We start from the raw sequence: 25,157 nt of genomic DNA on the forward strand, positions 1-25,157 counted from the left end.
TCCTAAAATTATACTCCGTATGTAAATTGACAATTGTTCGAAGAAGTCATTAAATAAAAATGAAATATAAATACTATTCTTTTATGCAAATTCATACTACTTGTACTGCTACATGAAAGAAAAAAAAATTACTTTATTGCACCACAACCACGTATTTACATAATACAGTACAATACCTTTAGCTTCTTTTGTGATGATAATTAATTAAATTTGTTACAATATTGTATTTGAAAATTGAAAGTACTAAATTATCTGAGCAAAGAAAAGCTAGTATTTGAGCAACATACTACCATGTGGAATTTTTGGGATTTGATGCCATCACTTGATACGACCATGTGGAATTTTTGGGATTTGATGCATCCAGGTTCAACATCTTTGACATACCTTTCTCTCAAAATTGGGCAGCCTTCAATAGTTAGATTTACTCTAGAGAGACGAGATAGGGCCTGTGTTGAAGGTAGATTTGCCAACTTGGTGCAATTTCTTATACACAGTGACCCAAGAGATGACAAGTTGCCTATCCATTCAGGAAGTTGTTCCAACTCATCAAATCCATCAAGTTCCAGAGATTGAAGGGTTGAAGGGAGGAATTGCTGAGGTAGAGACTTGACATTTGGGAATCTTCCCAATTTTAACCGCCTTAGGGATTGGGGAAATGTAAGGTTGAAGTCCCTTTCATCGCTAAAGCAGTCACGAATTTCTAAATACCAAAGGTGATGAAGATTTGGGATCCACTGCAGGCAACAAGTCATCAACTCCCCTGAATTCTCCAATGTCAAATATTCAAGTTTTTGCAATTTACCCAAATCTGGGGTGGGACCCTTTATCATTGGGCAGGAGATTATGGATATGAAATCCAAAGATGTAGACTCCTCTAGACTTTTTGGCATGCTTTCTAACCCTTCACAATCATAAACACTCAATTTACGCAAAGAAGATAGGTCACCTGGAATACTAGCCAGGGATCGGCATTTGGTTATCTCTAATTCCTTAAGAGAAATTAGGCCACTGGGTATACACTTCACTTTCTCACAGTCACATATAATAAATTTCTCCAAGTTTTTGCACTTCGACAGCTCTTGAGGTACCATCATCATATTTTTTATATCCCTTACAAAAAGGGATTGGAGAGCAGTGCTATATTTGATGATATCCACTGGTTGACTGCCACCAACATGCTCAAGCGTCAGATGCTTTAGAGATTGAAACTGTAAACAAGGTACCCTTTCCAGTTTTGGGCAATATCGTATCTCTAGAGTTTCAATTTTACGAAATAATATTTCCGCTTGTATCGGGGGTGGTGGTGGCTTCCATGCGGTCAGTTTTGCAAAAGAGATGATGTGAAGCTTGCTTAGAGATCCAAATAATACTTGTTCTACTGCAGTCCCATCCCCGGTATAAAACGCCTCCCCTATATATTCTACACCATTGAAACCTCCTAGCCACAATATCCTCAGAAAAGGTAGTTGCCCAAGTGTGGGAAGTTGTTGGCATTTACTGCAACTTATTAGTTTCACCTCTGTTAGATTTATAAGTGGTGTTGAATGACCACCATGTTTTACAACCATTGCCATCATCCACGAAGGAAACCTCACACCCATGAACCCACTTACATATAGAAATTGTAAGCTAGGGTGAGGTTCAAGGCTATCCAAAACATCCTCATCATTATTCACTTGATGAGAGCCTACTTCTCTATATGCATCCCACTCCAAATATAGTGCCACAATCTTGTCCTTTCTCCCAAGGCTAGCTTGTCTTGCTGTTTCTTTGTTTTTCACATGTTGTAGACCTTTGATTTCCATCTGACCCTTGACTTGATCTAAAGGTCCTAATTCATCAATGCTCCATCCTTCACTGTCTCGCAACTCAAGGGGAGGTAAAGTCTGAAGGTAAATTAACTGTCGTAGTCCTCCAGATGCCAACAAGAAAGAACTTGCCTCGATGTGTCTCAAGTTTTCCAGCCTATACAATCCTTTGGGCAATTTCTTCAGACAATGGCATTTTATGATTCTCAGCGTCTGTAGCTGATACAATTTGAATATTGACTCTGGTATTTCTTTAATACAACTATCAGATAGATCAAGGTACCTAAGATGAATAAGCTGCCCAATAATATACGGAACCTCTGATCTCAAAGAACCAGTCATGGTTAACTTTCGTAAGTATCGTGCACAACCTAAGGTGGAATTGATAATCAAAATTTTAACACCAATTTCCAGTTTGGCTCCAACGACCAAATACTTGTTTGAAACGTAGGCTGCAAGATCATGCACTAAATCGTGCATCTTGTACACTATTCGATTTCTGAAAGCTCGCTCCTCTTTCAAGCGGAAAATATTTGTCTCCTCTTTATCTGTCTCCTCTTCTAAGAAGGAATAATTCAGCAATGTATTCAAGTATTTCTCACCAACCATTTCCATTGTGTCGCTGGTTGCAAATTCATCATGAAGAAAGCCTTGTGATAACCAAAGAGTAATCAATTGATTTTTCTCCATTTTAGAATCCTTGGGGAAGAATGCGCAGTATGCAAAGCATTGTTTTACATAAGCATTATTTAAATGGCTGTAGCTCAGCATTAACGATGGAAGGATATCAATTGCATCTCCTAGTTGGGGATCCCATAACTCACTATTCACAATCGATTCCCATTCACACGCGTGCTTCTTTGACTGCAACGTGCCACCGATTGCTTTTATCGCCAAAGGAACACCCTTACACTTTTGAACAATTCTTCTCCCAACATTATCGAAAGAGGAATCATATGGACGTGTCTCATTAAAAACTCTTTGCTGTAACAAAGCCCATCCTTCATCTTCGGATAAATCTGGCAATTTATGTTGATGGAAGGAACATGCTTTCTCTGCAACATCAGTGCCACGGGTGGTAATCAAAATTACACATCCGCGGAGATCACCAATACTCATCAATTCATTTTTGAAGGAATCCCATGAGTCTTGTTTATCTTCCCAAACATCATCAAGCACCATAAAGAATTTCTTCCCCTTCAACTGCTCTTCAAGTTTTTTTGTAAGTGCACCAGTGTTTGTCAAGTCACATTTGGATGATGTAAGATGTTCAACCATCTCATTCAAAAGTCTGTCAACTTTGAAATCCTCAGACACACAAATCCAAATTTTCTTGCCAAAATGCGCATCAACTTTCTCATGTTCATATAGCCTCCGAGCTATAGTCGTCTTGCCAAGTCCTGTTTACATAAGACAAAAGATTATAATCCATCTATATATATCTATAAATATTATTAAAGTAACAACCGTTAATGTCATCACTACTTACGTGTCACTCCCTTATTTAATTTTTTCCCGCCAAAATGCAAGGATGATATCTTATAATTTCCCCCCCTTTTTGAGATACATATTTAACATTATTTTAAAAATTAAATTCAAATTAAATTTTAAATTTTAAGTTTTTTTTACGCATATTACACTATTTTATTATTTACAAGTAGTTGTTAATTTTTTTTTTATAATATAGTTCAATTGATTCTAAAAAATAATATGAAAAAATTATTTTTTGGAAATTGTATTTTCATATTTAATTAGAAAGTATTACTCCGTAAAGAGAAAATAGTTGTTTTATCTTAACATGTGTTAAAGAGTCTATAATTCATTTCTTATTTTAAAACCGTGCCTCGCACGGAACTAATCTAGTGCTATACTAAAACAGGGTACATTAGCTTCATAGTTGTCACGTATCCCTATCTTAGTTTTTTATTTTATTTTTTTTGGTAATATGTATATTGTCAAAGATCCTATTATTAAGGATACTTCGAGATAATATTTTGACTTTCTTAATATTGTTTCTCAATCAATGTTATTCATGGATTTTCAGCATATATATAGTCTATATCATTTTATTGTACTTGCTTAATTCAAGGAGAGTATATTATGTTATTTTGTACTCCATACATTATACATTAGCTTTCGTTATTAGCAGTGGCGGGTCTTGACAATTTTCTTTTGGGGGCCGAATTAAAGTTTAATTTCTAAACTTAAACTATAGTTGACACTAATAACAATATAAAATAGTTTAACCTTAATTTTTTTTTTAAAGTAGCTATAGAATATTATTCCAAATTAAATAATAAAAATAAAACTATTGTATAATATTAGTTCATAATTTTATATACTCCTTAAGTGAGGTAAAAGTGAAAATAAATAAATTATTGATAACAATTATGAGTAGCGAATGCAGTATATGAATATCATTGCTAATTGCCTAATTCTTTAAAAATGAATAACGTAGTACTATATTATACTGAGTGCAACTAGGTGCATAGCTCCTATATTTTTAGGATGCATATAGGAGGATTAATTGGTAAATTTACTTAGTTTTTGAGGATTTTTTTTAATGCTACAGTGATATTATTAATGTAGCATTATACTTACAGTGGAGTTTTTAATGTATTACTGGAGTATAAGCTATTTTAGTAGTACTATTTATAGCTATTATAGATAAAGGGGAACAAATATTGTACCACTAGAAGAAAAAAAAATCACCACTCTTTTGTCGTATAGCTGTTATTTACTTGGCATGTAAATAGCAACTATGCACCAATACTTAATCGGTAATACTACCATTTATGTATTGATAGATGGGTCAATGTGTCATATGCCAAACTCACATTAGAGTTTCTGCCAAGTAAAAACATACAGAGTAATACTACATGGTAACGTACATTACGTAAGATGTTATGAATTTGAAGTTCATTGGGCCACAAAAAAAAAAAAAAAAAAAAAAAAAAAAAAAAAAAAGATCAGATCTTAAGGGGGCCAAGCCCATGCCAGCCCCTTAGAAAATCCGCCCCTGCTTATTAGCACACGCACATCTATTGTATATGCTCTAGAGTCTAGGCTTGTAATATAATTGGATGTAATTCTTTGTGAATAATACAATCAATCTTTAATCCTTTCATGGTAAGCTAATTGTGCTATGTTGTCAACCTCACTAATATTATCAAACTCAATTCAACCAATTATTTATCCTAAAAAATTCAACTTGAGACTACTCTCTTGGGATATGACCTTTTCAAGTTTCTTCATGATCTCATCTTGGCCTCCTCCATCCATATCTAATAATTAAGTCAAGTTTATATTACGGATTAGCTAGTAAAAGATATATTTGATTATATATTAAATGTAGATTATCACTCAAATATACTAATGTGTATAAATTATATATTTTATTTAAAAAATAATACAGAGTCCTACATCCACTTTGTTAAGTGTTACATTTAAACAATCTCTAAAATTCACTATTTTGACCATTAATATTTTTGTATATAATTATGCATTAATTTAAATTATACAAAGTTGATATATTGAAAAGTTATAACAATTTTAATCTAATAAGATCAAACTTGATAATAATGTGCTTTTATAGCTTATATATAAACAATGGTCAAAATTTATAAACTTTGACCTTGTGAATTGTAAATATCTTATAAATATTTAGATTATGTTTCCTAATTAAAAAAAAAAAACAAATGTAATTGTGATACAATTATAATGACTTTACTAATTTTCTACCATATGATTATAGCCTATCTGAGTATTATTTATTTGTATAATTTAAATTGTAAGATAACATATACTTGTAAGAACTATTTTTTATATATTAAAAAACATGATTACCATGTGTTATATGACAACTTGTATCTATTATTTTGGGTGCTATGCATGGGTAAAATACAAATTTATTATTTTGGGTGGGTATATTGACAAATACTAAGGGAAAATATGAGTAATAGGTGTGGTGTAACAAGATATTTATTCATATTAATTTAAACTATAAGGTAAAAAATACTTACAAGAACTATTTTTATATATTAAAAAAACATGATTACCATAAGTTATTTGAATATTCAGTTCAAGTTTATGGAAAAAATTTCAAATACTACAACTAGGATTAGTTTTTTATATTTCAAGATTGAAACTTTTGTTTCAAAACCTAAATAATGTGCTTTTGTTTCAATTTATTAGAATGTTTATAATAAATTATTAATTAAATAATAAAAGGGAATAAAACAAAGAAATCTGAATGACATACAGTAACTTTTTGGTGCAGCATACCACAACGTGCGGTAGGAATTACTCGAGTTATTTTGTTAGGGGTTAGCCGAGTTATTTAGTCAGGGGTTACTCGAGTTACTCGGTCAAATGTTACTTGAAGGGTTCAGAGAGGGTTCTCGAGGGGTTCACTCGGTTAAGGGTTACTCGGTCAGGAGTTACTCGGATAAGGGTTGCTCGAGGGGTTACTCGGTCATGGGTTACTCGAGTTACTCGGTTAGGGGTTACTCGAGTTACTCGGTTAGGGGTTACTCGAGTTACTCGGTTAGAGGTTACTTGGTTAGGGGTTACTTGAGTTACTCGGTCAGGGGTTATTTAAGAAGTTCAATCAGGGGTTACTCGAGTAATTCGGTCAGGGGTTACTTAAGGAGTTCGGTCAGAGGGTTCAGTCAGGGATACTAAGGGTTACTCATTCAGGGGTAACTTGAAGGGTTACTTGGTCATGGATTACTCGAGGGTAGGGATGGCAATGGGGCGGGTCAGATGTGAATGATGATACCTTCATACCCATTAACCGCCTAAAAATCTTATTACCCATCCTCACCCTACCACCCATGGCGGGTACAATATCAACATCCATACCCGCCCCACCAGGTACAAGATAGGATCCATCCCCGTCCTATCACCCACTTGGATATCCATACCCACCTTATACCCGCCCCATAGCCCAAAACCGTCCCACACGCATTGTCATGATGCTCTATTGTATCATATTAATGACTATTATATCAAATTAGGTTAAAAAAATTAGGCCTTTCACTATTCAAGGTACGTTCTTCGGTCTTAAGGGGTATCAAGCTTCATAAATTCTAAACTCTTCTAAAGGAAATATGGTGCGGGTATAAGGCGGGTACGGGGTGCGGCTGATATGGGGCGGGTTTACTCTAAAATCCATACCCGCCCCATCACCCATGGCGGGCACACATTTTATACCCATCCCCGCCCCATCACCCGCCAAACCTCCCATTTAACCTGACTCACTGCCATCCCTGCTCGAGGGGTTACTCAGTCAGGAACTTGAGGGGTTACTCGGTGAGGAGTAACTCAAGTAACCCTTAATCGGGTAACTCGAGTAACCCAAGTAACTTGAGTAATCCCTGACAAAGAAACTCGAGTAATCCCTGACATAAAAACTCGATGAGTATCCCATGTCGCACGGTACATTAGGCCGCATACCAAAAATTGTACTACTCCGATCATATTCCTTAATTTTTTGTATTTGGCCATTATTGTGAGTACACCAATTTATAATTTATTTGTTAATAAAAATGAGTTTATTTTTATTTATTGAAAAAATTTATATTTTCCAATGGGATTGACATTATACTTTATAAACCGTGTATCGCACGGACACTATGCTAGTTAATTATAATTTGTAATAAGATCCACATATGAAGCAAATTAACTTGGTAATAACTAGTTGAGAGATACATGAAGAGTATAAATATTACAAATACTAAAGGTGAAAGGACTTATGACTTATTATGAAAAAAGGAATAATCAATGTTAAAGTCTGGTTAAACATAACACTTTAGCTAGTATACAAGTTTTGAAAATCTACAACTCTTCAAAAGCCCCCAACAAGTGTTACTATTTAAAATCGAGTAAACACAAATTGAAGGTATTGATGTTTGACAAAAGTTGCAGGAAAGGTACAGAAGTTTAAGATGTTGCAGGTAGAGTACTCAACACAAAATCAACCTACTAAGGCAAAAAAAAAAGAAGGAAAATTAAATTTCTGACTAACACAAATTAATATAGGTATTTCATACAACCCCCCCCCCCCCCAAAAAAAAAAAAAAAAACCCTAAAGAAGATCGGCAGCCATCTTTAAAATGCTTTGCTGGAAATTGTTCAAGAAAATTTGCTTTACCCAATCTAAAGGTACTCCTAATCTTGCAATAATATAGAGACAAACACTACAAGAAAATAACCTTTTCGTAGGCGATTATTTTAACCTTTAGTATCGATTGTAATTGCAACAAAAAGCTTTCCCAACGAATGGTCATTCGATACAATATCCCTCGTTGCCTTAGCCTTTAGTTGTGGTTTTCAATATCGTTAGGGTTGGCCTCAATAATCGATACTAAAAACTACATCCAAGCGTAGTGATTATTGTAGCAATTATAATCGCTATAAATGTTGAACTCATTTTCTTAAAAAAAAAAAATCATACATATGATCTTTACAAGATTCGAACATGCAACCTCAAATTTTTGAAATTTTTATCGTGGAGGCGGATGCATTATGCTCCATGCATCCGGTTTTCTTTAAAAAAAAGGCGGAATGAACACATAGTTGTTCAGTAAAGAACATATAGTTGTTTTGTAAAGAACATATAGTTATTTTATAAAGAACATCACATATGTTTGTTTTGTAATGTACATATAGTTGTTTTGTAAAGAACATATAGCTAATTTTTTTTAAAAATAAAATCCAGCTTTATGTTCTTTGTATATATCTAAAGAACATCCGTAATATTGATAAAGAGCATGATAATATAATGTAATGAATATTATTTTTATTAAAAAAAAAAACAGAAAGAACATAATACAGAGTAGTATTTTTTAAAGAACATCTAGCATTTCAATTTTTAAATGAATTATTTGTTCCATAATTGAAGAGTTTTGGTAATTATTTCCCAATCTCAATTTAGGAATTTGTGTATTTCTTCATACGGAGTATTTAATTTCACTTGTTTGAAATTTTCAGAGAGAGGAATAAAAATCTTAGAGAGAGAAATAGAAAATTTATAGAGAAAAAGAAATTCATTTGATAGAAGACGATGGATGTGCATTAGATCGAGTTTTGTGGTGCTTTTGATCATTGTTTTGTTAATGGAGTGATTTTTAGTGAAGGTGAATATGTGGATTTGTTAATCAAAAGATGAAGGTAATTTTAAATGAAATTTTGTATATATTTTTCTTTAATTGTGTTACTTGAGATTTGAATTAGAATATTTTGTAATCATAAAATTCATTGTTTATTTTCCTTTTTGAAATTTGATGAATCTGGATAGATGTTGAATTTGAGAATAATGTGACAAAGGTTGAAGATGATGTTCTTTATAAGATAGTGTTAGTTCATTTCTTTAATCTTTAAAATTCCATAACATGTTCTTTTCACTTTAACTAACTGTTCTTTTCATTTTAGATAAATGTTCTTTACATCTCTATACAATGTTCTTTCTGCTTTTTTTTTTTTTTTTGGAACGGATGCACCATGCGCATGGTACATCCACCTCCACGAACCACTAATTATCAAATTCTTATACTAAATGTTTCACCAATATAATAAACTATGACATATTTTATGTATTCTTTGTCACACAATATTTATATATCTAGAAAATGCTTTTTGTATTGATTTTTGGGATTTAGTGGCGATTGTAAATGATACGATTTCTCATAATTTTATAAAGGAAATTTTGAATTTTGGTACCTTGAAAATGACCCTAATTGAATTTTTGTACCCGTTTAAAATTTATTTTTATTTTGGTACCCATCAAAGTCACAAAATATAGGTTTTGGTACCTCCGTCCACGTTCTGTTATTTTTTCCGTTAGAGGGTCTAGTCACCCCTTAGCCACCTTCCAGCCACCTTCCAGCCACCCCTTGCACACACAATTCATAACGGCGTCGCTACATCACACCACCACCACCACCACCACCACCAAAACTACCCCCTACACACACAATTCACAGCGGCGCCGCTCCATAACACCACTAGCACCTTCAATTTGCACCAACGCCGCTTCATCACACCACCAGCACCTTCAATTTGCACCAGCGCCGCTCCATCACACCACCACCATGAAAACTGCCCCTGCAACACGCACCAGCCATCCCTCACAAAATAACCATTATCACCGACCATCTCCCCCACCGCAGCACACAACAGTTGGCCCCCAAAACCCTAAACCCACCTGAAATAACTCAGATAATCACAAGTTTTCTGGGTTGTTTATGACCCTCAACGGGTTGTTTCAGTTGGGTTTTAGGGTTTCGAGGGCCGCGCAAAAAGGGGAGGGGGTTGCTTCGGCGAGCGATGTGGTTGTTTCAGGGAGGGGGGTTGTTTCGACGAGTGGTGTGGTTGTTTTGGAGGGTTGTTGCGGTTGAGATCGGAGGAGGGAAAGGGAGGTGGTGGGTTGTTGAGGCTGAGGTCGGAGGAGGGAAAAGGAGGAGGTGGGCTTGCCGGTGCCGGGCAAATGTTTGGGCACCGACAGCCGGCACGGGGAGGGGGAGGGGGAAGGGTGGCTAATAGGGAGGGGGTAGGTGGTTGTTGTTGTTTATTTTTTATTATTATTTTTTGTTTTTTTTAATAAATTAAATTATTAAATAATTAGATAATAGACCCCCCACTAACGGAAAATTTAACGGAAGTTGGACGGAGGTACCAAAACCTATATTTTGTGACTTTGATGGGTACCAAAATAAAAATAAATTTTAAACGGGTACGAAAATTCAATTAGAGTCATATTCGAGGTGCCAAAATTCAAAATTTCCTTTTATAAATGTGCAAAAATAGTGTGGATATGTATTGTTATGTTTTCCGTATCGATTTTTTTATGGGAAAACAATGACGATTGTAAAATGATACGATTTCCTTAATTATTTCACAAACATACTTGTATATTGTAGCGAATGTACAATCGCTACAAAATAATTGCTATGAAAAGACAATTTTCTTGTGGTGAAAAGGAGGCAAAAAAATTCCCAAGCAAACTGATGTCTTCAAAAATCAGGGCCCTTCCTTGCTCTAGATTGAAGATGACTTTCACTACATTAGGCTTAATTATAAATGCAATCTTAGTCTTTGGGAGAAGAAATTCGGAAAGGGCATAAGTAAATTGATGGTGGGTGTAGCAGTACACTAGCAGTGAACTGGAATCCCAAGCTAATTTCACTAAGAGTTAGTGATTTCAATGGAGAATTGCCATTGATAAGATGAGAAGAATACAAAGGACTTTCAGACGAAGAAGAGAGAGTGAAAACTCACAGATTTTATTTCACAATTGAATGAATGAGTTTATTCTATTGATTGCAGCATTTATACTCTGTAAAAGACTTAAAAATATTTAAAAAGATATTAAAAATATCTCTAAAAAACTCTAGCTGACTCATTATAACTATGCTGACTCAGCTCTAACTAACCTCCTATTACAGGGGGTCAATTAATTTTAAGCAAAACCCATCAAAAACCGCCTCTTCCAATTATGATGATGAGATGATGTAATCTGGAAATTTGTTGTTCTTCGCTTCATCATCTAATTTGTTTCGAGTTTCCAGATCTATAATCTCTAACAACTCAACAAGTTCAATTCATCTACTTTTCACCAAAGTGGTAAGAAGTGAGGATCAGTTGATCCCCTTTCAATTTTATATATCATAGTTTTCAATTTTGTCGCTTCTGTTAATTCTAGGGTCTGTAATTTTATAAAATTAATTAATTAATTAACTATTGTCATACAATCTTTGATCAATTAGTTGATAATACTGATTTTTTTTTTTTTTTGAAAGAATACTGAATATTTTGTCAATTTTTATTTCTGGGCGAAAAAATGTAAAATATTTCCAAAATTAACGGCTAATATCCACGCTTTTTGAGAAATTTTAGAGGTTTTTGGGCCCGTTGTCGAAAAGCCTTAAGATTTTAGGGGATACATCTTGGGGTCATAGAATGCCATTTGGAACCATATATGATCATTATATGTTGTCACAAATGTTCGTGGTAGATTTGAGTTAATGAAATTAGTGCAAGTTGTAAACCGGTAAATTGGTCGTTTAAAGGAAAATTGGATGGTTCCACCCACCCAATTAGACTCTCGGAGAATATTAGGGACCATGGAAAACATTTGGGAAATTTTTATTTCCAGGTGAAAAAAAGTAAAAAAAATCCAAAATTGAAGGATAATATCCACGTTTTTTGAGAAATTTTGGAGGTTTCAGGGCCAGGTTTCGTAAAGGCTTGAGATTTTAGGAGATACATCTAGGGGTCATATAATGCCGTTTGGAACCACATATGATCATTATATGTCGTCATAAATGTTTGTGGTAGGCTTGAATTAATGAAATCAGTGAAAGTAAATCGGTAAATTGGCCATTTAAAGGCAAATTAGATGGTTCCACCTACCAAATTGTACTCCCAGAGGGTATTAGGGACCATGGTAAATATTTCGGCAATTTTTATTTCCGGACGAAATAAAGTCAAACAATTCCAAAATTAAATATATCCACGCTTTTTGAGAAATTTAGGAGGTTTCGGGGCCCGATGTCAAAAAGACTTGAGATTATAGGGGATAAATCTCGGAGTCATATAATGACGTTTGGAACCATATATAATCATTATATGTTGTCATAAATGTTCGTGGTAGGCTTGAATTAATGAAATATGTGCAAGATATAAATCGGTAAATTGGTCGTTTAAAGGCAAATTGGATGGTTCCACCCAACCAATTGGACTTCCAGAGGGAATTAGGGACCGTGGTTAACATTTCGACAATTTTTATTTACGGGCAAAAAAAATCAAAAAATTCCAAAATTGAAGGTTAATATCTACACTTTTTGAGAAATTTTGGCGGTTTCAGAGCCTGGTGTCGAAAAGTCTGAAATTTTAGGGGGTATATCTCGAGGCCATATAATGCCGTTTGGAACCATATATGATCATTATTTGTTGTTAAAAATGTTCGTGGTAGGTTTGAGTTAATGAATTGAAATTGGTGCAAGTTGTAAACCAGTAAATTAGTCGTTTAAAGGCAAATTGGATGGTTCACCACCCAATTGGACTCCCGCGCGGATATTAGGAACCAGGGTAAACATTTCGGCAATTTTTATTTCCAGGCGTAAAAGTAAAAAAAAAAAATTCCAAAATTGAAGACTAATATCCACGCTTTTTGAAAAATTTGGATGTTTCAAGGCCCGGTGTCAAAAAGTTTTGAGATTTTAGGGGATACATCTCAGGGTCATATAATGCCGTTTGGAACCATATATGATCATTATATGTTGTCATTAATGTTTGTAGTAGGCTTGAGTTAATTAAATTGGTTCAAGTTGTAAACTGGTAAATTATCCGTTTAAAGGCAAATAGGATGGTTCCACCCACCCAATTGGTCTCCCAGAGGGTATTAGGAACCATGGTAAATATTTCGGCAATTTTTATTTCCGGGCGAAAAAAAGTAAAAAAATCCAAAATTGACGGCTAATTATATATTCATGCTTTTTGAGAAATTTCGAAGGTTTTGGGACTGGTGTCGAAAAGAAATGAGATTTTAGGGATACATCTCGGGGTCATATAATGACGTTTGGAACCATAAATGATCATTATATGTTGTCATAAATGTTCGTGGTAGACTTGAGTTAATGAAATCGGTGCAAGTTGTAAACCGGTAAATTGGGCGTTTAAAGGCAAATTGGTTGGTTCCACCCAACCTAGGGGTGCTAAACCTTCCAGCCGAGCCCGAATAGTGGCAGGCTCGGCTCGAGCTCGCTTGTCATAAAGGAGGCTCGGCTCGAGCTCGAAGCTCGACGAGCTTTGAAAACTTGGGCCCGGCTCGAGCTCGAGACTCCAAACCCAAGTTCGGCTCGGCTCGAAGCTCGGCTCGATTTGAGTTTTTTTTTTTCAAAAATATTTAATTCCTTTTATTTAAGTCAATGATTTTATGATAATGCATTTTATTCAAAAGAATAAATAAATTATGATAATGCGTTGTCTAATTAAAATATTTGGCATATTTCTGATCATCTAAATGTTAAACAAACTCCAAGAGATACAAATAATTCATATAAAATAATTTACAGTCACATAATAAGATACTCTTGAATTGAATTTTTTATAATGAGATTCATACTTAGATAAACAAACTAACCTCCAATTCCAGCCATAGTTGAGTAGTCGACGGTAAATAGATGACGGAGAACACTAATTCGCGGTGGAGCATGAACAGCAGTAGATGTGGACTCGTGGATTGTGGAAATCTGGTTGTTTAGAGTTGAGAGTGTTTTGAGGGTAGAGTGTTTTGAGGGGGATGACGGCCGTGAGGTATTGGAGGTTGGAGTTGTGGTTAGGGTTCTAAAAAGTTATGAGAATATATATTTTTTATTTTTTTATTTCTTATTTTTTTTATATTTTTTTTAAATATCAAATTTTTTTTTAATATATATATTTTAATCGAACTGTTCACGAGCTTTTCGAGCCGGGCTTTGACTTGCTCAGCTCGGCTCGTTAAGGTTCCGAGCCGAACTCGAACTCGAGTCGAGCCTCATCGAACCGAGCTTTGACCGAGCTTTGACCGAACCGAGCTCGAACAGTTCACGAATAGATCAGTCTCATTATCACCCCTAACCCAACCAATTAGACTCCCGAAGAGTATTAGAGATCATGGTAAACATTTCGGCCTTAGTTTTAAAAGGCGCAAGGCGCACCAAGGCGCAAATGGTCCTTGCAGCCTAGGCGCGAGGCGTAAGGCGAAGGCGCACGCCTTTTGTATGCAAGGCGCATGTATTTACATATTTCTTTCAAATTATTTTTTACTTTGATTGTACTAAATACCAATTAAAAAGATTCATAATTAATTAAATAATAATATATGTAAAGCTAAGGTAATGTAAATTTCAATTTATAACTTATATCTTAGTTATTTTCCTTGAGGCGCAAAGGCGCACGAGGCGCGCGCCTTCTGTAGGTGACTGAGCCTCACCTAGCTAAAGCCCTTCTCCTAGAGCCTGGGAGTGAGGCGCGCTTTTTTAAACCAAGATTTTGGCAATTTTTATTTGCAGCGAAAAAAAGTCAAAAAATTTCAAAATTGAAATCCACGCTTTTTGAGAAATTTAAGATGTTTTGAGGCCTGGTGTAATACCCCAAATTTTGGAGTATATTTAGTCAACGATTTCTTTTCAAAAATAAACTTTAAAACTAATTATTGTTATTTTCAAATTGTGTAATTATTTTTATTATTTTCAGATTTGAAAAAAAAAAAACTGATTTTGTATAACATACAGAGATTGGTTTGAAAGCTGATAAAAAGGGATTTTAAAAATTTGTTTACTGAGATAATGTAACAAACTCAAGATAAGTTTGACCCTTATCTTGTGAAATTTCTAGAGTCAAAGCTAAACAACTTAAATTATATAAAACCCCTTTAACCTTAAATTTCAATACTGTACTTTTATTCCCAAACAATATTCATCATCTCCTAAAATCTGTTCTAAAAAAAAAAAAAAAAAAAAAAAAAAGCGAAGCCAAAGAACCGGATTCAAAAGTAATTTGCAACCCGTCACCTTCCTCCTCATTTTGGTTTTGATAACTAATAATAATAATATTATTATTATTATTATTATTATTATTATTATTAAACTCAAAAAATTCAAAGTTATTATTATTATTATTATTATTATTATTATTATTATTATTATTATTATTATTATTATTATTATTATTATTATTGTTATTATTATTATTATTATTATTATTATTATTATTATTATTATTATTATTTTATTTTTTTTAATTTTATTTTTTTTAATTTTTTTTAATTTTTTAATTTTTAATTTTTTTTTATTATCCTTTACCGATTCCCTTAATTTGGTGGAGTATAGTATGTTTGATGTAGTGGATTTTTAGGGGTGAATGTCGGTGATGAGACACGATGGTTGTGATGATGATGGTTGTGATATGATACATAATATCAATCGTTTAATCCCTTAATTAGTTATTAGTTGTTGATAATAATATCTTTGGGCTGATTAGATTATAGGTGGTGATAAATAAATTTACGCTTATTTTTTTTTCCGTTAGTCGTACAACTATCTAACTTAGGTTATTTATTTGTTTAATTGTAGACGGAGGCTACTAGGTGAACTTTTCGGAGGTTAACTACCTTGAGTTTTACTCACGATGAAGGTAATTTTCAATGTCCATCATCTTTAGAATCCCGTTAGGAAATTGTTTTGAAATATTATGTGCCAACTATGTGCTTATGTAATTATATGTGGTGAGTGTGATATCGTATGATATTATAGAATCATATTATATATTAGTTTTCTATTGGTGTACTAAGATATGTATTTTCGAAAAATTTGATTATTTGATATTGTATGAGTTTTTTTAAAAATAAATAAGATCTTGGGTATTGAATGATTGATTATATGTGATTGATGGTCTATATGTCATGTAGGATGACTATGGTCTAATAATACTGAAATTGAAGTATTGTTACTTGGAATTAAATTGATTTGTGCAATACTTGTGTAAAGTGTAATCGAATGATTTAATCTAATAAAATGTACAGTAAAATTTAATTTAAGAAGGGAAATGAAACCCGAAAGGGTGAAGAACAGGTTGCCCACTAGTAGTTATGGTTGCTACTAGTTGGTTTAAATTATTGTATATTGCTGTTAGTCTTCCTCCTAATCATTGGGTATTAGTGAGGGATGTGCACACTAGGGACATTCTGTTTATTTCATGGCCATTTGGGGTTACGCGCGACCCTTTGTAAAGTAGGTGGTGACAGGGACTAGTCTCGGCTTACTGGCGTTCTCTTTCCCTCTCTTAACTAAAGTAATAAAGTGTTATGTGACAAGTTGATTTTGGTTGAGTATTATATTGTCTATGAGACTAAATTATGTATAAAATGTTTTGAACTAAAACTATTTATTTTACAGGATGGAGTTAGAATTACTCAGTTTATCTGATTTTTGGGAGTTTTCTCTCTTTTCTTGTTTCTGATTTATTTTGCAGGTTGGTAAGAGGGTACTCGGTTGCGTATAGGGATGGCAATAGATCTGTATCCGACCCGGATCCGTGGATCCATATTCGTTTTCACGGATATGGATCTTGTAAAATTGGACCCGGCGGATTCGGGTCAGATACGGATCCTGTCTTGAGAAACGGATCTGGATATGGGTCTGACCTAACAACCCGTATCCAGATCCGTTAACCCGTTTTTATTTTTAAGAAAATTATTTTCAAAATACAATCCAGCGCACATCATATACTTCAATCTGCAACTCGAAACTTCACAAGTAACTTCATCAGCCTAATCTCTCGGGCGACCGTTAGTCAAACACTCCAGCAGTAGTTTAATTAATTTTCAAATTCTTTACTTTGATTAATTTTTTTCATGTAAATACTTAATTTGTTAGTATAATGAGTGAATTTATATGTTTGCTGTTGATTTTGTCACTAGTTGCATGCTTAATAATTTATATGTTTGTTGTTCATTTAGTATAATGAGTGGATTTATATATTAATTTTCATGTTTCCGTTTTAGCTAATTGTAAGATTTGCAACTAGTCTGCAATTCTTTTGCATTTTAATTTTCATTTTGTCATTTAATTATTGTAAATTGTGGTTTGCTGTGTTGGTTATGTGAATTATGTTGTGTAGGTACATGAACTTGCTTTAATAAGTTTTGAAAATGATTGTAAATTGTTAATGAAAATTAGTTTAAATTATTATCTTTTGCTAAAAAATAAGGTACAATGTGCAGGATCTGTTTTGGATCCGTTTTAGACCCGGATCCGTAGGATCTAACGGATATGGATATGGATCCTGCTTTTCCATACCCGATGGATCCGGATTGGATTCGGATCCAGAGTGCAAAAATGGATCTGGATCTGGATCTACTCGGATCCGGTCCAGATCCGACCCGTTGCCATCCCTAGTTACGTATGAGGAAACGTTAGAATAATCACGTAGCAGACAATTTAGTTTATTTCCGAATTTAACTATTTTCTTTCAACTATTGGTTTCAAAATAATTGCATTTTTGATGTAATGACTATTTTATTTTGCCACCAATTAGACTACTTAGTTCATTAATTATTATTTCATTTTTTTTTTGCTTTGCATTTATTTTCTACGGAACATAAGTGTAGCAGTAACAATCTCATAATTCGATGGTTGGATTTTGAAAGTTAAAAAGGTTACTCTTATTGTTTTAAAAAGACTCGAATTTTAGGGATACACTCGATGTCGAAAAGTTTTGAGATTTAAGGGGATACATCTCGGGGTCATATAATGTCGTTTGGAACCATATATGATCATTATATATTGTCATAAATGTTCATAGTAGGCTTGAGTTAATTTAATCGGTGCAAGTTGTAAACCAGTAAATTGGTCGTTTAAAGGCAAATAAAATGGTTCCACCCACCCAATTGGACTCCCAGAGGGTATTAGGGACCATGGTAAACATTTCGGCAATTTTTATTTCCGGGTGAAAAAAAGTAAAAAAAAAAAATTCCAAAATTGAAGGCTTATCCACGCTTTTTGAGAAATTTTGGAGGTTTCAGGGCCCGGTGTCGAAAAGTCATTAGATTTAAGGGGATACATCTCAAGGTCATATAATGCCCTTTGGAACCATATATGATCATTTATATGTGGTCATAAATGTTTATGGTAAGCTTGAGTTAATGAAATCGGTGCAAGTTGTAAACCAGTAAATTGACCGTTTAAAAGAAAATTGGATGGTTCTATTCACCCAATTGGACTCCCGGAGGGTATTAGAGACCATGGTAAATATTTCAGCAATTTTTATTTTCCGGCGAAAAAGTCAAAAAAATAAAAAATTGAAGGCTATATCCACGCTATTTGAGAATTTTTGGAGTCTTTGGGTCCTGGTGTCGAAAAGTCCTGAAATTTTAGGGAATACATCTCGGGGTTTTATATTGTCGTTAGGAACCATATATGATCATTATTTGTTTTCATAAATGTTCGTGGTAGGCTTGAATTAATGAAATTGGTGTAAGTTGTAAACCGGTAAATTGTTCGTTTAAAGGCAAATTGGATGGTTTCACCAACCCAAAGGGTATTTGGGACCATCGTAAATATTTCGGCAATTTTTATATCTACGTTTTTTGACAAATTTCGAATGTTTCGGGGCCCGATGTCGAAAAGCATTGATATTTTAAGGGATATATCTCGGAGTCATATAATGTCGTTTGGATCCATATATGATCATTATATATTTTCATAAATGTTCGTGGTAAGCTTGAGTTAATGAAATCAGTGCAAGTTGTAAACCGGTGAATTGGTCGTTTAAAGGCAAATTGGATGGTTCCACCCAGCCATTGGACACCCGGAGGATATTAGGGACAATGGTAAACATTTCGGTAATTTTTATTTTCGGGTGAAAAGAAGTCAAAAATTTTTAAAATTAAAGGCTAATATCCTCCCTTTTTGAGAAATTTTGGAAGTTTCGGGTAGAGCTGTCAATTCGGGTAAACATGTTAGGTTTAGGTCGATAAGAGTGGGTCGAGTCAACTAGGATCGGGTCAATTCAGATTAATTTCATAACCTATGCAGGTCGGGTTTACGTTGGGTCATGTTTGAGTCAGGTCACGTTAGGTCATACTTCTTATCGTGTTTGGGTCGTGTTTAGGTCATACTTCTTATCGTGTTTGGGTTCAGGTTACATACGGGTCGGGTGATCAATAGGTCATGTTTAATTCGGGTTTTCACGGGTTAAAACGGGTTAGGGTAATTCTCGGGTTCGATTCGGGTTCGGTTCAAGGCAATAATTTGCGGTTTAGAATCAGGTCGTGTCATTCTCGGATTTGTGTCGGGTATGGTTCAAGTTAATAATTTGCGGGTTATAATTAGGTCGGGTCATTTTCAAGTCGGGTCATTCTCGGGTTCAAGTCGTGTTCGGTTCCAGTCAATAATTTGCGGGTTATAATTAGGTTGGGTCATTTCCAAGTCGGATCATTCTCGGAGTCAAGTCGGGTTATGTTCAAGTCAATAATTTACAGGTTACAATCAGGTCGGGTCATTTCCAAGTTAGGTCATATTCAGTTTCAATTGACTATAAATAGATAATTATTATTTTTTTCAAGATAATTATTTCCTTTGACTATAATATATATGGCAATATACTAGGGAGTTATAGTTTATATCTTAGGAAGATAATTATCTCCTTCGACCATACAACAAATATATACTATATTTAACTCTTAAATTTGAGGATGATGCTCCTTTCTTTTGCTGACCTGGACCGACTTGGTCTCCCTAGACAAAATGCTTTGATCAACAATAATAAGGTGGTCTAAATTGCATTTAAGGTGATTTGAAATCGGGTTAGGAACAATTTGAGTTGAATTTAGGTTGGGTTAATAACAAGTCGTGTTGATTTCGAGTCGGGTTAGTAACAGATCGGGTTGAATTTTTGGGTCGGGTTAGTAATAGGTATTGTAAAATTCGGGTCGGGTCAATAACCAGGTTGAATTTGGGTCAAGTTAATGACAAGTCGGGTTGATTTCGTGTCGGGTTTGTAACAGGTTGAGTTAAATTCGGATCGGGTTGAATTTAGGATGAACCTACACAAAAGAGCTAATACATGACAATTTCAATGAAAGGTATGAAAAGAGTGATGACGAGCCTAAAGCTAAAAAGCTATGCGAAGAGTAGGCAAAGGGGACTTGTAAAGGGGATGACTATGCCCACGTATGCATAGCAGGCTTGGGTGTAGTCATTCGAGACCATGAGAGGAGCGTATGCAGAGCAATGTGTCTTCAGAAGCTAAGGCCGTAGTGCTCGGGATGCAGGTTGCTCTACAATGTAATGTGGAGGATCTAATTGTCGAGAGCAATTGTCTTCACATTGTAAGCAAGCTAAAATCAAGAGCAGTGGATATCTCATACTTGGGGGTTATCCTTGGAGAAATTTACGCTTTAATATCTAGCTTTCGTTCCATTCAGGTTTTTGTAGTGAGGCTAATGAGGCAACACATATGATGTAATTGCAGGACTTGTAGACTACTACTTATCCTACAATAATACGGAGTAATTAATTGCCTTGTGGCTTTTATTAAAAAAAGGAAAAATTAATTTTAATAATCCCACCTTTTGATTATTATCTAATAATCCCACCTTATGACCGGTAACCAGTATATTAAACAAAGTCGTTCTTTCCATCCCCACCCCCACCTCCCCAGCAGTCCCTTAGCACTTTAGCAGTCCCTTCCCATCTCCCAAGTCTCTGGCAGCCCCTACCCCCACCACCAAAAGCACTACGATTTCCACCCCCACCAAAAAACCACAATTGGAGTGTTGCTCTAAAAGTAATTGATATAGGGCTGAATTTATGCTTTCTTGTAGAGATATGTTGGGCTACAGCCAATGGAGAAGGTGGCAGGCGTGGATGGTCCTGCTTTTGGTGATGGAGGTCGATTATTCGCTGTTGTTGTTGCGCGGCGGCTATGTGCGCGTTTGTTGGATGAAGATTTGTGGTTAAATTGGTGGTGGTGGCCGGTGGGAGATGCGGCTGTTGTGAGGTGGGGAGGAAATTATTGCGCGATGGTGGTTTAGTGCAATGGCGGATCTTGAAAGTTTTTCTTTCGGGGGCCAATCATTTTTACGGAGTTACACAATTTTACAGCTAAAACAAGACTAGACTTAAATAAGCATATGAAAGTCATTAACAAATCTAATAATACGGAAATACAAAATAATGTCATTATGTGATTGTGAAATAAAAGGTAAAAGCTCACGAATGTCGCAGGGAGTTGGATAAGATAACTACAAGTAGAAATATTGTAAAACTGAACATTAATTACATTGATCGACGCGTGATTTTGGTATGCAATTCTAAATTAATACTCCGTGCTATTTTAGTAAATATTTTAAATGTTTATTTGAAGCCCTGAGGCATTTGTTAACAAGATCCGAACAAAAATTAAACGGATATTAGTGATATTTGTTAGCAAATTTTATTGATGCTTTTAGACTTTTAGTTGTGCTCCCTTGAAAAAATTACATTACTTCAATTTTATTAAAAAAATGGTTTGATGGGCGGATTAAATTAAAAGAGAAAGAGGGGTTTTGTGGGTAGTGGTGTCACTGAGTTATTGGAAATTAGATAGTCATTGTAGTCCTAATTATTTGGCTTTCCTATGTAAGTAAGAAAAGTAATAAATTAGTGTAGTTTAAGCCTATTCATATTATTTTTGTCCCCAAACTTATCAGGGGCCAAGCCCCATTGAGTCTCTTCAATGATCCGTCCCTAGTTTAGTGAGTGTGTGTATCTGCGGTGGTATGGAGCTGCTTAATGTCGGTGAGCTGTCGGGGGGTGGGGATGGTGAGGGTGGCTATTGTTTTTGTCGTTTGGCATCGCTGTGGTTTTCTGTTTTTTGGTTTTTTGTATTTTAAAAGTATATTATATATGTCACATAATGAATAAAAAAATATTTAAATTTATTAAAATCATGATAATTTTGAAAACTGACAACAGAAAAGTGGAAACACCTTTTTCTTGTTTTCTGTTTTTGGTTTTTAGTTTTAAAAAAAAATAGGAAACTGAAAACTAAAAATGATGCCAAACAAACCCACGTTTTCCTTTTCTAATTTTTTTTCCAGCCAATTACAAATCGACACGTAGTATCTTAACCCATCAAACCGGTTACTAAGGGCTTGTTTGGTATTGTTTTTTATTTTCAGTTTTTTACATTTTTGAAAACTAAAAACCAAAATCAGGAAACAAGAATAAAGTGTTTCCACTTTTTGGTTGTCAGTATTCATAATTATTACTCCCTCTTTCCCTAATTGTTTGCTCTACTTTTCTTTTTAAGATGTCCCCAAAAGATTGCCCCATACTATTTTTGGCATGTTTTCCTACTTGCACTCTCTATCTCTCTCCTCATTGATATTTGTGTCAACCCACGTGCACCATTTTTTGTCCAAAGCCTTAATAAAGTAGATTTATAGTTTGGGGCAAACAATTATGGACAGAAGGAGTATGATTTTAATAAGTTTAACTAATTTTTTATTCATTATGTGATATATATCATATGATTTAAAAAAACAAAAAAATCAAAAAACAGAAAACCACAATGATGCTACCTTATAACACAATGATGCTACCTTATCATATGATTTTAATAATCATATGGAGAGCACGTTACAATTAATACTTATGGAGAGCACATTACACTCGAATGTTTATTGTCCTACCTTATAACACATCTATAAAGCCTTGGATTTATCTCCATCTAGTTTTTAATTATTGTGCTATCGCGTACACCGTGCGCGATGGCTCAACTAGTAATTAAAGAGATGATAACATAATTTCAAATTAAAATTAACCTCAACCTAATATCTATTATAATCTCTGTTACATGGACTTGGGTAACCATATTCGACACGGGACATGTTTAGGCGTCTTATTTTGTGTAAAAGTTTTATAATTTTGAACTAAAAACGAAGTGTTCAAGTGTCATACTCAAGGACCGACATGGCTAGTTTAGGTGAAATGAAGAGCCCATCATGCATGTAACATAGAATATAATCCCCTATTCTTCCATTAACCTCTCAGCAACCATCACCCCCCCCCCCCCCATTCAGCCATTCTCATTTCTCACTACCCTTCTTCTTTCTAAGACCATAATAAATTAATAATACCACCCTCAAATTTTCATCTTTAAAAACTTATGAAAACTTGATCTTATGACATTATACACAGATTTAACAATATCTCCTTAATTTTTTTGAACGTGTATAGATGTAAGCAAAATTTTGTTATCTAAGATAACAGGTCTCTTTGAGGTTGCTATAAAAAGTAGCAACAAACCCGCCTGTTTTCCATAGTAAAACAAAAGAGATCTGTTATATATAAACAGGTCTCTTAGATTCTGCCTTTTTATTGAACTTACTTTCCATGTTAAAAGAAAAGAGACCAGTTATACATAAAAACAGGTCTCTTATCTTAATTTTATTTTCTTACTTATTATTTTTTTTTTTTTATTATTGATTACTTTTACTTATATTTGTACATAAGTTTTTGTTTTTGAAGGACTCTCATTTATAAAAATTATAAAGTAATAGAATCTATCAACCAAAATGAATTTTTAAAATTTAAAGGCTAATTATTAAACGATGATACTAATATATAATATAGAACTTTTTTCTAATTTTTTTCCCCTTATTATTCTATGCTACCCCTATTTATAATTCCTGGATTCGCCACTATTTTAGGTGAAATGAAGGGCCCATGCATGTAACATAAAATATAATCCCCTACTCTTCCATTAACCTCTCAACCATCACTCTCCCCCATCATTCAGCCATTCTCACTACCCTTATTCTTTCTAAGACCATAATAAATTAATAATACCCCCCTCGAATTTTCATCTTTAAAAACTTATGAAAACTTGATCTTATGACATTATATACAGATTTAACAATATCTCCTAAATTTTTTTGAACGTGTATAGATGTAAGCAAAATCAAGTCCTATAGAAAACAAAATCCGGAAAGACTCAAAAGAACAAATGACCATGAAAAAAGATATACCTCCAATTCCAACAATGGCAACAGTGGAAAGAGTATCAACATGCTTGCCAGTAGGATTCAGAATCACTTGCAGCAACTGCTCCTCATCAGACTTCCTCCCAATGAACTCTGAACCTCTTGCGGCAGCATGTTTCCGATTTTGATGCAGTGCTTCATTTTCAACATAGTAGCCAGCACTAGTCGATGCTACTGCTTTTCCGGCTAGCTGCCCGAGCTGTATACCATTGTTGTTAGCCTCCTTGTGCAGCTCATCAAACTTGGAAAGGATCTCACGAACCCGATGACTCATCCGAATACGGAAGACAGCAGGGTTAGTCGCAGTACTAAAAAAGTTGCTACACTTTTCTTTGAATGATGGCTGGTTGTTTTTCAGCTCAATTTTCCTACGAAGTAACTCATATTCATAGTCATCCATGAGCTCATCAGCAGAGTAGGCCAAATCAGTGAATTCTTTGAGCCAGAGATTCACAAATCTGCTCTTCTCAACATACTTAGCACTTCCCAAATCCTCAAGTAATGCCTGTATGTTTGAGAATTTTCTATGGAGCTTTGTAAGTTGATCTTCGAAACCACAGAAAAGTGTTACCTCCTTCAACACCCGAGTTGTCACCAACTTTGTCGCGGCTTTCGCTGCTTCTACTGCTAATCCGGTTGCTAATTCCGCCATCGATCAGTGTTTTGATCTGAGAGTGTTTCAGTATCTAATATTAGAGAGAGATTGAGAAAGTGGGTGTTTGTATGTTTGGATGAGAGAGTATTAGTGGCCAATGGTCAAGCTTTAAAGCTTTCAC

General features: G+C 34.5%; 1 protein-coding gene across 2 annotated transcripts; it reads right to left on the reverse strand.

The window, feature by feature from the left end:
* Window positions 1-113: 113 nt before the first annotated feature.
* On the reverse strand, window positions 114-25,157 carry LOC145639331 (putative disease resistance protein RGA1). Of its 2 annotated transcripts, none has more exons than XM_081690550.1 (2): window positions 24,367-25,157; window positions 114-3,208 (listed from the first exon to the last, which is right to left on the reverse strand). In XM_081690550.1, exons 1-2 carry the CDS (start codon window positions 25,031-25,033, stop codon window positions 249-251), a joined length of 3,627 nt encoding a protein of 1,208 aa, XP_081546676.1. In that variant the 5' UTR covers window positions 25,034-25,157; the 3' UTR covers window positions 114-248. The 2 variants fall into 2 exon arrangements, with proteins under 2 accessions (XP_081546676.1, XP_081546677.1); XM_081690551.1 differs by lacking the exon at window positions 24,367-25,157 and adding an exon at window positions 13,954-17,905.

Source organism: Chenopodium album, chromosome 7 (assembly GCF_948465745.1).
Source record: "Chenopodium album chromosome 7, dcCheAlbu1.1, whole genome shotgun sequence".
NCBI lineage: Eukaryota > Viridiplantae > Streptophyta > Magnoliopsida > Caryophyllales > Amaranthaceae > Chenopodium > Chenopodium album.

Excerpts from the sequence above, each read along its gene's own strand:
- LOC145639331 (XM_081690550.1), bottom strand. The coding sequence starts at position 25,033 with ATGGCGGAATTAGCAACCGGATTAGCAGTAGAAGCAGCGAAAGCCGCG. Across the intron at positions 3,209-24,366 it reads TGCCATTGTTGGAATTGGAG|GACTTGGCAAGACGACTATA; the intron begins GTATATCTTTTT and ends TTATGTAAACAG.